This window comes from Protopterus annectens, chromosome 11.part0 (genome assembly GCF_019279795.1).
Source record: "Protopterus annectens isolate FY-2018-M chromosome 11.part0, PAN1.0, whole genome shotgun sequence".
Taxonomy (NCBI): Eukaryota; Metazoa; Chordata; order Ceratodontiformes; family Protopteridae; genus Protopterus; species Protopterus annectens.
This window is the reverse complement of record NC_056745.1, coordinates 60,423,526-60,438,328: the sequence shown is the minus strand read 5'-3', so window position 1 is coordinate 60,438,328 and position 14,803 is coordinate 60,423,526. Positions and strand designations below refer to the sequence as shown.

At 41.1% G+C, this 14,803-nt stretch overlaps 1 protein-coding gene across 2 annotated transcripts in view; it reads right to left on the bottom strand.

Annotated features, from left to right (window-relative positions):
- Positions 1–14,803, bottom strand: part of CNTN1 (contactin 1) — a 1,190,489-nt gene that overhangs the window by 12,963 nt on the left and 1,162,723 nt on the right. For both annotated transcript variants that reach the window (XM_044087442.1, XM_044087443.1), the window contains one exon: positions 6,478–6,634. In XM_044087442.1, the coding sequence (XP_043943377.1) occupies positions 6,478–6,634 (157 nt within the window). The remainder of the gene's footprint in view (positions 1–6,477; positions 6,635–14,803) is intronic.

The window sequence follows — 14,803 nt, the reverse complement described above, 5'->3', positions numbered from 1 at the left end:
GCCTTGACTTTTGTAAATTGACTGTGTATCCCAGTGCTTGTAGCAAGTAAATGACCCTTTGTAAATCTGTTGTCAGCTTGCTTTTGTTGTCCCCTGTAGCAGGCAGTCGTCCAGGTATGGATAAATTTGGATTCCCTGAAGTCTGCAGTGGCGATTACTGATGCCAGGCATTTTGTGAATACTCTGGGCGTAGATAAGCCAAAGGGCAATGCTGAGAATTGATAGTGCTCTGATCCTGCAAGAAATCTGAGGTATCTTCTGCAAATTGGTCGTATGGGCGCGTGCAGGTATGCCTCCTTGGGATCTAGGGCTACCACCCCGCAGTCCTTGCCCAGCATGGGTAGAAGTTGCTGTAGGGTCAGCATTTTGAATTTTGGGACAATGATGTATGTATTTAAGGTGGACAGGTCGAGAATAGGTCTCCAACTTTTTCCTTTCTTGGAACTAGGAATAGTCTGGAGTAGAATCCTTTGCCTTGTTCTGTTATTGGCACTCTTTCCACAGGTCTCATCTTGGTTAGTTGCATTATCTGCTGTAGAGCTTCTGTTTTTGATTTGGAGGCAGGTTTGGCATTCCTCTTTTGACTGGTAAAGTGTGGAAGTGGAACGGTATCCTTGGTCTATGGTTTGCAAAATCCACTTGTCTTTTGTGATATAGTGCCAGTTCTTGAAAATAAGGTTAATTTTCCGCTAATGGTGCTGCTATTTGTTCCCTGGTAGGGAGTTAGAATCAAGTCACTGTGCTGTTGTAGTGGCAGTGGCTGTGTCTGTGCCTCTGTTATTACCTTGCCACTGTCGTCCTCTGTAGGCACCCCTCTGGATTGATTTCTGCCTCTGGGACGTCTATTCCTGCCCCTTTGGGATCTTGTGGAGTCAGGAAAGGACCAATTTTTGCAGGCCAGTTCCTGCTAAACCTTGGGGTTGAACCTGCAAAAAATCTTTAACCGTTTGTACAGATTTTGCCTTTTCTTCCATTTTCTTCATTACCTGCTGGGCAGGTGTACCAAACAAACTGGCCTTATCCATAGGTGCATCTAATAACTTAGCTTTAACATGATCCGGTAAGACCTGTTCCTTCAGCCATGCATGTCTTCTTATCACTGTGCCAGTCATGGCTGATCTAAATGAAGCCTCCAGTGCATCATAGCCACATTTTAAGGAATGGTTACTAACCTGTTGTATGTTATTTACCATTTCTAATATATATTTCTTATCTATAGAGTCATCAGAGGATAGCTTTTTAGTTAACTGATCAAGCATAAACTCTTGGTATTGTATCATGTGAAACTGACAATTTAAAGCTCTAGCTGAGAGAGTAGCGGAGGTGTAAACCTTTTGCCCCATCTGTCTAAAGACCTGGCTTCCCTTTGAGAAGGAATAGGGTTTTGCTGTGGTCGAGGCTACTGCCTTAGGCCCCTGGGATATAGTTTGGGGTCTGCAAGTGGGGCCTTGTATAGGTGATGATGAGTGTCTGGAACCCTGTAAAATCTGTCTGGTTTGGCAGGGGCTGGAGGTAAGGAATCTGGTGCAGTGCAGACATCATTAAATGCATCGTCCACAACAGAGAGGACAGGAGGAATAGCTAAAGGCCTGTGTTGTGGAAGGTGCAGAAAGGTCCTAAGTCTTTTCTGGAATCTGAGAAATCCTGTTCCTGCCATTGGAATTGTTCTCGCATGGCATGTAAGGTTTCCCCAAAGGAGAATTCTTCTGGTGGAGAAGCAGCTGGAATGGATTCTTCAGCATCTGAGTCTTCATAATTGGAGAAATGAGCCTCTGGCTGGTCTGTAATATCTGAGTCCTCGGAATCATCAGAGGACACAGGCTCGGGGGCTCTGCTCTAGGACCCTTTTCGGGCGGCCGAGAGGCCCTGTCTGGGTGAGATTGAGATCTCCTAATTAAGGATATTAAATCTTCTGCCAGAGTAAGCATTTGTGAACTAGAAGTGGGCCTAGTTGAGGGGGGTTTAACAGGCACTGATTTAGAAGATTTGGCTGCTTTAGCCCTGGTAAAGGCCCTTAATAGACATGGCTGCAGGAGACCTAGCAGCACCACGTGCTGGGGTAGAGACATCCAAAGGGATGGTGTCTGATAAGTCACTAGTAACCACTGTAGGTAAGATTTCTGAGGCCGATTCAAGTAAGGTAGCAGGAGCCTCAGTAGTAGTCATTGATTCAGCTGTGCTTTGATCAGTTTTCTCGGTTTCGAAACCGAGACACTCATGTTTGCTTAACCATGGTTTCGGCCGAACCGCGGACCCATGAGTGTCCTTTTTCTTTGTTTTTAACAATCTGGGTAGTCGGAGGATCCGGCGGCATAATGTACGCAAAATCTGAGCGAAAAACTGTTCAGCAAACTCCGACCGACGCCTAAGCGTTCGTCGGTTGAATGAGGCACAGGCTGAACAGGCTGCTACGTCGTGGTCTGGGCCTAAACAAGGCAAACAGTAAGAGTGGAAATCTTTATGAGGTATTTGTTTCCCACAAGTTAAACAGTTATTGACTTTTCTGACATCGGCTGAGGCAAGAAAGAGTCCCCAACGGGGTACTTAGCTTTTAGAAGTCTTCGAAGTAGTATTCGGTAGTAGTAATCTCTGGATCTGACCGACCGGCACTTGCGAACAGCTTCTGCTTCGGGCGCCACGCGGCAAGAAAGACTGAGGAAAATGGCGTTGGCTGATGCCTTTATACCCGAAGACCAGCAGAGATGACGTCGGGTGAAGTGCGACATCAGCGGACCGGACTTTGGAATCCGGCCGACCGAAGGGCTGCCTGACGACAGGACAACCCAGTTGTTATGACTGCAGATGCATCCATGAAGGACATCTGAGCTTTAGCAATCACATGACTTAACTGAAGTTTTATGCCAAGGAGCAGGGTTAGTACACCTTAGGATGGTACACCAAAGCCTTTCCAATTCACAAAACATGGCATGCACAGTGGAGTGAAACATTGTACATAGTCCTTTCTCACTATGTAGGCATAGTACTCCATGCACAGAAATACATAAATGGCCTTCTCCCTGATCACATGAGTCACAATCCCAGTGCCACTGGTGCACTACGTTTTCCCAGTGAGGTATTTTATTTGACTCCAGCTGTGTATAATCTGATGATGTTGCACTTGACAGCACAATGATCCTCCAGCCCTGCTTATATGTTGCTTAGTATACAGCATATATCAACATATCAGCACTACAAAAAAAGAAAAAAAGCACACACACCTCTGTTCCAAGGTAGGAAAATCCTTTGCAGCAACAGAATTCTCAGTGGTGCATGCAAACCTTCTAACACAACCAGACTGGTCATGTCTCCATACAGTGATAATATAATGTTATGGTAAGGATCCCAGCTCTGTGAATATGCCTAATGACTATGAAAACTGTATGACTCACAGTCAGACTTTATGGTGCAGCACTGAGCAGCAGGGAAAGCTATGTATTCAGGTACTGAAAAGATACATTAGAGCACAGCTACCCTCTGTTGGACTACAGATGGAAGCGGGGCTGAACTGGGTATTGCAGAACGATGCACTCATGCAATTCATAAAGCATACAGGTCGAGTGTACACTATTATGGACAGTTAGTTTGGTCTGTAAACTGTGAACTTGAATGATGGCTTATTAAATATTGTAGCAGGTGACATCATGCCTCTTTGTGCTATGTATGAAACCCAGAGCTCTACTGTAAAATCCTGAGACCTGTGTTTAAGCTTACTGCTACTGAGAGTGTTTTTCTAGAATCTTTCTGGCATGAAGGAATTGAATTCCTCCTAAAATATGTCATCTTTAATACATCAACAATTTTCAGGCACAACTCTATGAACATCTAGTCACAATGCAGAAATGTAAATCTTTCAGAGAAAATGGATAAATGCAATGGGTAACCTGCTTATGCCTTCATATTAAGTGCTTGCAAGCAATATTTTAAAAACTAGGACATTCATAAGGATACATTTACAACTCTGACTGTCTCAGTTTTTGGTGTCTTTATTGGAGTCCTTTCCCTTTATATTGATGTGAAAATGTCATGTCTATTTTTATGTTTGCCTAATAATTTCTTTCCATGTCATTTCATTGTTTTATTGAAGATTATTTCTTTAGATTCTGTGTAACATTACCATAAGTATGTAATGTGTTCATACACCCCAAGACTGTATGTATGTAATGTAGTCATGCACCCCGAGAGCTTAAGTAATGGTAATATAATTTTGTGTTTTGCCTTTGATACAGGTTGTGGCTGTTTTAAAATGGTCAGGCTTCCTGTGCTCCTATCCAGTTATCAAACAATCAAACATATATACAAATACATATACAAGCTCGAGGATTCATAAAGATCCTACCTCAGACTGTATGGCCCACTTTAAAAGGTTCCCTTTTCTGAAATGTGTCGATTTGTAATTCAGAAAAAAATAAGCTACCATGTAGGGAAGATGATAGTTAACACTGTTGATATATGCATTATGTAAGCAAGAGACACATTTACACACACACACACACACACACACACACACACACACACACACACACACACACACACACACACACACCACAGACCTTATACCTGTCTCTGAGATGTCTGAATGTGCCTGATGTCTCCTTTTCCTGTATTCAAAAGTTACAGAAGATTTCAGTCAAACATTAATGTTATATGCTATCTCCATTAGCACTTCCATGTAATCTGTGGTGTGTCGTAGCTGTTCAGGCACAAACATTACAAAGATATCAAAAGCATACAATGGTCTTCCCATTCCCCCCCCCCCCCAGTCTATATGACATTAAAGTGCCTTTAAGACATCTACATGATGTTAAAGTGCCTTTAGGACATGGAAGTTACAAAGATATCCCTGGTGTCCAGTGTTTTTCCAATTCCCGTGAAGCTAACATGTGAAGTACTAAACATTATTTTTGCTCTGAAGTGGTTTCTCCCACCCCTGATGTTCGTTGTGTCTAAATGCTGCTCAGGCATGACCTTTAAGAGTTATGCCTGGTGTCTGATGTTCCCCCACCCAATTCTGCTTGTTACTTTAGGAGCGTGTGGAAGTATGACATTCACTCCACCCCCCCCCCCCCACATACACGTACATACAAACACACAAAACAGACCATCCTGACTAGATGCCATTCAAACACACACACACACACACACACACACACACACACACACACACACACACACACACACACACACACACACACACACACACACACACACACACACACACACACACACACACACACACGCACACACTCACTCTCTTTCACACTTAAAAAAAGGCCCCTCTCCACTCGATGCCATTCAAACACACACACACATACACACACACACACACACACACACACACACACACACACACACACACACACACACACACACACACACACACACACACCACACACACACAAAAGACACACTAACATATACACTTGTACATGAAAGCCCTTGCACACACTAACACATTCACCTCCTAATCATACCTTACTACTAAACCACACATTACTTACCTCTGCAGTGACAAACAAATACAGCCTTTTGGACATGTTCATTATGTGAGGTACAAGGACTGACCAAACTAATGTACACAACCGAGTGATTCTATGAATCCCTTGGTGGCCGAGTGATTCTACGAATGCCTTGCTTGTTGTATAGGTGCTGTCTCAAAGATAATAACCCAAGACAAGAAAACTTAGGTACAACTAAAGCATATCTTAAACTGTGGAAATCACTTACTATCTCATGTACAGTAAAATCAATGTAGGACAACTAATGACATTTCTAGTTCTCTGTAAATGTAGTCCTGCATAAAATGCCATGAAGTGTATTTAGACAGCACACAGGGAAGTTAACTGGGGCAAATAGAAGAAGAGGTACCTGTGTTGTCACACTATAACCCTAAAGAACAAAGGGAATTATCTCAGGTAAGCATAAATAAACATGTCCAGAAAGCTCATTTGTGAATAGTGGAATACTAAATGAAAGGAGTCTATGAAAGCATAAATAATTCAGGCATGAGCAGTTACAAAATTTTCAGCAAATATTGCATGTTTATCAATTAATGCACCATATAACCCTTTTTTTAAAACTGAAATAGTAATTAATGAGAACTGTATGTTCGTTTGTGAAAATCATTTTGAAGACGAAGATGTCAGTGCAAAATGTATACATTTAAAAAAGCATTTCTTCCCCTTGTAAGGAAGTGACTTAACATTACAATGTTAGAGGTTGTGAGGGACATGGCCCTTTGCATGAAAGTAGCCTTGCCCTGCCCCCACCCCCACCCCACACACACACACACACACATACAAATTAGGTCACAACACTCAGTCAAGATGGTTCAATTGTCAAAAGGATTGTTGCTGGCAAACAACTTACAAACAGAATAAAGTATTCAGCTCAGACCACATGAATTTTTCATATCCGTATTACCTTTTTCATAATTTTAACAAGTATTTTACCTATACATGTCACAATTCAAATTCATACCTTTTATTTTAATTTGAGCAATTCCTCCATCTCCGCCTTGACTATGTGCCCGGACTTCCACAATATATTCTCCATCCTTTGGAACAGGGATCTCAATTTGATGGCCACTTGTTGTATATACCTGACTACCAGCTTGACCAACTGGTCTGTATAATACCTATCAAAACAAGAACCATATGCTATCTAAACACAAAAGTTTGAATGCACTTTAAATTTCAGACAAGACACAGCTTTAATTTGTATGTGTGTCTATAAACATCCAAAGTGTGAACTACAACAAGCAATAATACAACAAATGTTATTGAATATTAGGTCAGAATTACAACAAGTATTCTTTAACACATTTTATTTAACATTAATTTTATGTAGACACAACCCTTCCCTTGTTTTAATGTACAGAAGAAAATGTTGAGCTTACTCAAAGCAAACCATATACTTAACATACTGCTTGATGGCATCTCATGGAGGATTTGTGTGTGCTAATGTGTCTTTGCCTATGCATTCATGTGTGTGTGTGTGTGTTTGTGTGTGTGTGTTTGTGTGTGCGCGTGATTGTGTGTGTTTGTGTGCACTTATGTGTTTTGTCAGTACATTCATCTAGACTGTTCTTTAATTCTTTAATCACTATCGCTGTAGCTAAATATATCCTTGTAGCTAAATGGGTAGAGGTATGACTTCATGAGCAGTAGGTGCAGGGTTTGAATACATGCAAGGGAAAATAAGCATTTAGACATTAATAGAACTTGTTGGTGGGATAGATTTGTATCCCAAAGTCTCCCTCATCTGTGGAATAGACTCCCTCTCCATGTCAAGCAGAGTACCTCTCTAGCCCTCTTTAAGAGGAATCTGGACAACTGGATGGGAAACAGAAATACACCCCTGGGATCCCAACCATGTCCCTGCTGGACAGGGGAAACAGGTGCTGGCTTTGAGGGAACATGGGCCAAATTCTTGGCTAGGCTTATAAGAGCCTCTGGGCCAATAGCCTAGTATTATCCTATGAACCTATGAACTATTGTCATGACTTAGTGCAGACCATATATTCAAGGTGCTGTTTCACGACTTATACAGGGAAAACAGACATAAAATAAACTAAAAAATTACTTAACCTCTTTTCTTGATCCCCTTATCTATAGATTCAAGGTTACACTATATGTTTCACGCTATAGGAGAGAGGACTGGCATAATGGTTAAGGTATTTTCTTCACAGACACGAGGTAAAGGGTTTGATTCTCATCCTTGGTCACTGTCTGGTTATTGGATAGGTGTGTAACAGACTGCAGACTGATTGCCTAGTGTTTACCTTTGTAATATTATAGGCCTTTTATGCAAGACTTGGAGAGATGAAGAAAGCCTTGAACTGTGAGCAATAAGCTTTTCATCAAAAATGAAGGATAGGAAAAAAGCTTTTACTTCAATTCTGCTTAAATATTTTAAGTTGTACTTACAGTGATCTGTGTGGTGATACTTTTTTGCACGTTTCTGTTTTTTCCATGTTACAGATAAAAATGTTATCTGTTTGCATCTTTTAGTTTGTTTTGGGACCTTGATATTACAACTTCACTTGCAGAGTTAGAGTAGAGTACAAGTAGAGTTACTTGTAAAAGCTAGCTGTTTGTATTTTGAATCCCATTTGAGGACTTAGTCTTGTAGAGTTATTCACAGTTGTGACAGAACTGTGAACTACTGCCAAATTTGAGCCTCATTTAGTAATTTATTACATAATTTTCCATAAACAGTGCTAATGGCAAATTCGGTACAGCCTGAGGCCACAGACAGTGGCAGAATTACAGTAGTGAGTATATTGTATATTCTGCTCCAGTACCAGTGATTTAATGCTTTTACAGTTTATATATATTCCAAATTTGCTGCTAGAGTCTTATGTTCTACTTATTATTTACCTGCTTAAAGTTGCATTCCAGTGCCATTCTGTTTCTCTGCTCTTTATGTCTGTCCTACCCTCACTGAGTTATTAAGCTAAAGTTTCTGAAATTGTAAACTACCTGGGGTCATTGACCTGTAGCTTCTTACATTCTGAATTTCCACTGCAGCCTTTACTTGATTGGATCCCTCTCTACCAAGCCTGCTTTATTCATTACAGAGTTAAGCCCACCTAGGGTCTTTTATGCAAGTCTTGGAGAGATGCTGAAAGCCCTGAATGGCGTAATACACTTTTCATCAAAAAAAGAAAGAGAAAAAAATGTTTTTATTTTATTTCTGCTTAAATATTTTAATTTGCATGTACTGTGACTTGTGTGGTGATACCTTTATGATCTTTTCTGCTTTTTCCATGTTTTAGTCAAAAAAAATATCTGTTTGCATTTTTTAGTTTGATCTGGGACCTTAGTTTTACAGCTTCATTTGTAGTTGTGGGAAGATTGTGTTGATAAATTATACTGCACGTCTATCTCCATAAGTAAATATACTTGTAAAAGCTAGATGTTTGTATTTTGAGTCCTGTCTGAGGCCTTAGTATTGTAGTTTCATTTGCAGTTGAGGCAAAACTGTGAACTAATGCCAGATTTTGCCTTATTTATATAAGGCAAAATAATTTATTATTACTATTTTCATAAATAGTGGTACATTTTTGCATAGTCTGGGGCCTCACATGGCAGTAAAATTACAGTAGTGAAAGTACTGTATATTCTGCTCCAAATTCGATGCTTCAGTGCTTTTACAGTTGCTTATATTCCAGTCCTGTTGCTATACTCTTATATTCTGCTTATTTACCTGCTTAAAGTTGCATTCCAGTGAGTTTCTCTTCCCCTGTCTTTTGTGTATGCCTCACCACCCACTGAGACAGTATGCTAAAGTTTCTGAAATTCTACCCTTCCTGGATTCATGACCTGTAGCTTCCGGTAGCTTGAATTTTTTTTCTCAAGCTTTCCACCCTTACGATAGTGTGATTTTACTGTTGTGATTTTAAAAGGCTGTGTCTCCGGCCTTCACCCCTTATGGTAATCTGATTTCCAATATCCGTTCCTCCCCTTTTTCATTGCTATTGTCTGCTGTATAAGCTATTTAAGTACTTTTCCCACCCATTGTTTTCCACAGAGCCATGATACTGCACGTCCACCCAGCAAATGTGTATTGGTCTTGAGTAAACATCCTTTACTACAAATTGTCTTCTGGCCATTTTCCCAGAATTCCTCTCTGCTTGGCACCCTTGCCATATTCTGAGAAGGTCCTGAATTAATCCTGCTCCATCTCTGGCAGACAAGAGATTTTAAAGTAACCATTTAATTTCATTTTTTTGTTTTTGAAAAATAACTATTTTCTCTGTCTGTTGGTTTCTTGATTCCATTTGGTTTTAAATCGCCTTGCAAAAGGATGACTTAACCATGGTCTTATAGCTGTTTGATGTTGAATTGCACTTGAAAGTTATTTTGCTGTGCTTTTGCATTAGCAAATCCAGGAGCATCCATTTTGTGGCAGAATATATTGCCTGGTCTCTCTGAGTTGAGAAATACTCCAGGGAGCTCAAAGTGTAGTCATTTACTGGCCAGGGGAAACAGGAGTTAGATTTCAACTTTTTTTCTGACTGCTATAAATTAAGCAAGATTGAGTGGAGCTGCTCATTGTGCAGCAGCGGTCAGCAATGCCCTGTACAAAAGCAAATGCATGCTCTGTAAAATATACCTATAAAACTAGTATTTTGGACTTTCACCTGCAACACATGGAGTTAATCTTACAGCAGCTAGTTAGCATATCGAACAACACTAATTCCATATCCTAGCACTAACATCTTGCCCTTAACCACAGAACACCTCTGCAAAGCCCAGTCTCTAAACCATAGTAGTTCACCCTAATATAGGTCTAGACACCATGGATATGTGATTTCCAAATGTCTCTGTGGCCATCTTGGTAGATATGGGCACCCTGAGATAATGTAGCAATTGTCTCATGTTCTCAGGCAACCACTTAATACTTAAAGAAAGTAACAAAGTGTGTGAGAGATATACAAATATAACTTCCTTGGAGACAAATGTCTCACAAACAAGGTTGTCAAGAACACACACACACACACACACACACACACACACACACACACACACACACACACACACACACACACACACACACACACACACACACCACCACCCACCCAGAAACACACATACAAGCACTACATCCTCCATCCATACGGCTCACAACACTCATAGACCTTCTTATGGCACTTAAAAGACACCTTTCCCAACATCAAAGACTGACTAGGTCATTAAACAGCAACAACCATCCTCTGCAGCCTTTAAAGCACACATATATGCTCATAGGTGTTTAACAGGCTAATGACCGCAAGGGCCTTTTTAAGCCTAACAATACATACCAAATCTCTGACAAGTTCTGGTATCCTAGGTAAGTGTAAGCAGGGGCTTTGAAGATGAAGCATTTATAAGGAAGGGCCTGGGAGATGAACCACAGGCTACCTACATCCATTAGATACACAGATGTCAAAACAGGGATGAATTTCCTGTTCCCATACAAATGTCCAAAGTTACACTTGAATTGGGTTAGGGAGGAACTCTGATTCACATGGATGGGTGGATGGGAAGTCTGTTCCAAAGAAGGGGTAGCCTCTGGGATACATACCTGTCTCTCCAGCAGTTCCTATTCATAAGAAAGGCAAGGTTTAAGTCTTGAGAATGGGTAATTCTGGTGCTGTTTGTTTAGCAGATATGCAGGAGGTCCATCATGGTGGGATATGACAATGCTTTGCATGCCAGGCATAGATCTCCCCTCAATAGCCTGTAGGAGACAGAATACAGGAATAGGTAATTGAGTCGGTCTGCAGAGGACATGTTACGTGCACCCTGTAATCTTTTAGTAAGGAACCTCTGTGGACATTCCAGTTGTTGGATATGTAAAAGGGGACATTGTATTCAATTATAGGTCTGATGAATGCTACGTACATTGGAACAATGATGTTCTTTGACCTAGATGACATACCTTTGTTTATAAGTTTCACAACATAGAATGATTTCCTCACTACTCTAGACATGTGATGGCCAAAGGCTAGATTACTATCTACATGTGTCCCTAAGTCCCTGACTACTGAGTTAACTCTTACTTAGGGGTGTATTGTGAATATGATAGTTACCAGGGGTGAATGACTTCCCAAAGGACACTATTATGCATTTCTTGGCATTTAGGTTTAGCACATGGCTCTGACACCAGTCATTTATCTGTGTCAGCCCCTCCTGGAGAACATGTGTCACTGGAGGATTTTATAACCACTCCTAATTTGCAATCACCTGTAAATTTAGTCAGCCAGAGGCCACTGACATTGGCCTTGACTTCACTGATCCCCGAAGGACTCTGATTGAGACTGGCCTCTTTGTAGAGGTGGGCTCCCCAATTCTAACTTCCTAGGTTCTGTCTGCAAGCCAGCTGGTTATCCATTGGGTAACATAAGGGTCTGTACCTAACCCCTTGAGTCAATAATGTCCAAGTGAGGTATTGTGTCGAATGCTTGGCCAGGTCAAGGTATGCAATTTGAACCATTTTGCCCTCATCCATTGCTTTGATGGCCTTCTAAAAGAAGTCCACAAGGTTGAATGGACATGACCTGCCCTTGACGAAACAAAACCAGGTTGGATCCAGTGTCTGGACTTTTCCGATGTCATTACTGATCATTTTCCTGATCATTCTTTCCATGCCTTTGCATATGAGACCAGTGACATTTATGGGTCTGTAGTTTCCAGGGTCGGTAGATGGCCCACCTTTGTGCTGAGGGATGAGTGTTGCTGTTCTTCATTCATGAGGCATGAAGCTTGTTGGTGGTTACTGTTAAAAATCAATTTTCTGATAGGTCATGTTTCATGCTATTTAGAAAGCATCTTGGGATATCATCTTGACCCCCCCCCCCTCCCGATGCAGTGTTCTTTGCCTTACAGAGAGCATTAAGGACAGGTTGCCTAGGGATAGCACAGGGAGTTATATTTGGTGAGATTTCCTGAGGGAAGGTTGAGGGGGAGAGAGGGGTAAAGCTGAAGCTGAATTTGTCATCCAGTAAGTTTGCTATATCTTCTGGCTCATTATAAGTGGTTCCATTAACAATAAGCTATGCACAGAATTGTGTATTGCCTTTGAAGTTGTGGAAAAAGCTGAAGAATGCTTTGTGGCTGTCCTTGGCCTGGAACGAATTTACCTCATATTTGATTTTAGTAACTTAATCTGACCTCTGAGTTGTTTGTTTAGTTTGATGAGAGTGCTTTTATCTTGCTGGGTGCTGCACCTCCTAATTTTTGCCATGATTTTCTTTCTTCTGTATTCACTTTTATACCAAAAGCAACACAAACACTACAGATATGCCTACACCCAATGGTCCCCCAAAGATAGAAGCCCATAAGGCAAGCACACACTTTACTCAATACTCTTGTCACAAGGCATTCCATTTTATGACACACAGATGTCTCACTCACCAGGCTAGAGAAGGAGAAGTTTACTGTTGGATGGTGGCCTAATGATTAAGGTGTTTGCCTTAGAAACACAAGGTGCAGGGTTTGAGTCTCACAAGGAATAATTGGCTAGGCTTGAAATGGCTCGCAAGGGCAGTTAGCCTAGTACTACCCTATGAAGATGATCTGTAGGGTGCCTTAACCTTAACCTAACCTTATCTGGAACCCGAATACACAATATCATGCACACACTTGGGTCACTACACCACAGAAATCACTGTGATTCTATCATAGTCCATCTGGGTGTTAATGAGCTAAGATGTACCTCACCGGACTATATGCAAAGATACATTGTCAATTTCTCTGAATATGTGTCACAAACAAGTATGTGTCTTGCACTGATAAATATTTTACCTTCACCAAGGATGATGCCACATTGATTTTAACAATCGGCTTAGGTTCTGGTGTGATTCCAGGGGATTCAATATCTGTCAGCATGGCAAGTCATAGTTAACAGAAGCAGCTTCACCTCAGGAAGTTGAGAGTGCATGAACTTGTCCATGCTAAACTTTTTATAAGTAATACGATATTAAAGAATTTCTTGAATGTGTGACACTCATTAATTTGTGTTTATCGTAGGCCACACAAATTGACGAACTTATACTGTTTCTGTTTGCTAATTTCAGAAATGTTTAAATTTCCAAAGCTGCTGAACATTGATCCTGGAAGGGTTCTAATAGCAGAGCATGAATGCTGCACCATGTGTTAGAGTGTTATTATAGGTTACTACTACGCTAAAAGTCACAAGGGGCTTTATAAGTCAAGCCATGCAACTCAACCCAATTTTGTCCCTAAGTACCTTAGGTGTTTATTCAGAAGGTTAAGTTAGTAAGGAGGGCGAAAAGGGTTTTGTGTGGGCAGGGTATGTTTGTTGGATAATTTTTTACTTAGTACTGACCTCTGTTCTTCAGAGACATGGGGGCCACACAGGAGGTGAATTTACTATTTCCCATCCAATGGTCAAGGTTTCATTTGAATAGGGTTAAGGATTAACTTTGCTTCCCATGGATGGGGAGCCTATTCCATAGCATTGGAACCCTTTAAGACACATACTTGTCTCTCCAACATGTTCTTGTTACGATACAGCCAAAGTTTCAATCCTTAGAGCTAGTGTTTCTGGTGTTCATTTTGCTGATGTGCTAAAGGTCAGTCAGGGCTGAACCCGAGGATGCTTCATATGCCAGGCATAGAACACCTCTCAGTAACATGTAGGAGACTGAGTCGAGAGATAGGGCCTTAAGGTTATCTGTGTAAGACAGGGTGTTCATACCCTCAGTTCTATTAGCAAAGAACCACTGTGGGTGTTCCATTTGTTGCAAGTGCCTGGTTAGGTACATGCTGAAGGGGATGTTGTACACTATGATGAGTCTGATAAGGGACAAGTAAAGTGGTACTATAACTTTCTTGGACCTGAATGCCATACATTGACCAATAGTTTATGACATAGAATGATTATCTTACTTTCTTGGCAATGTGTTGGTCAAAGACAGATTACTGTCTACATATGTTCCCAGATACCTGACTGCCAGGTCAACTCTTAGGAGTGTTTCATTGATGGAGTAATTAACTTGGGTGGACAATTTCCCAAAAGTGTATTATAATGCATTTCTTGGCATTGAGTTTTAATCCATGACTTTGGCACCAGTCGTTTGTGTAAGATCCACTTGCAGGATGTTGGAGTTGTGGGGGAATCTATGATAGCTCCCAATTTATAGTCATTTGCAAACTCGGTGAGCCAGAGGCCCTTGACATTAGCCTTTACTTCTGAGATGTAGATGCCAAACAGCAGCAGGCCCAGCATGGTGCCCAGAGTCAAAGTTGTTCCTAATTCTCCATCAGTCCCATTGTACTACAATCTAGTAACAACT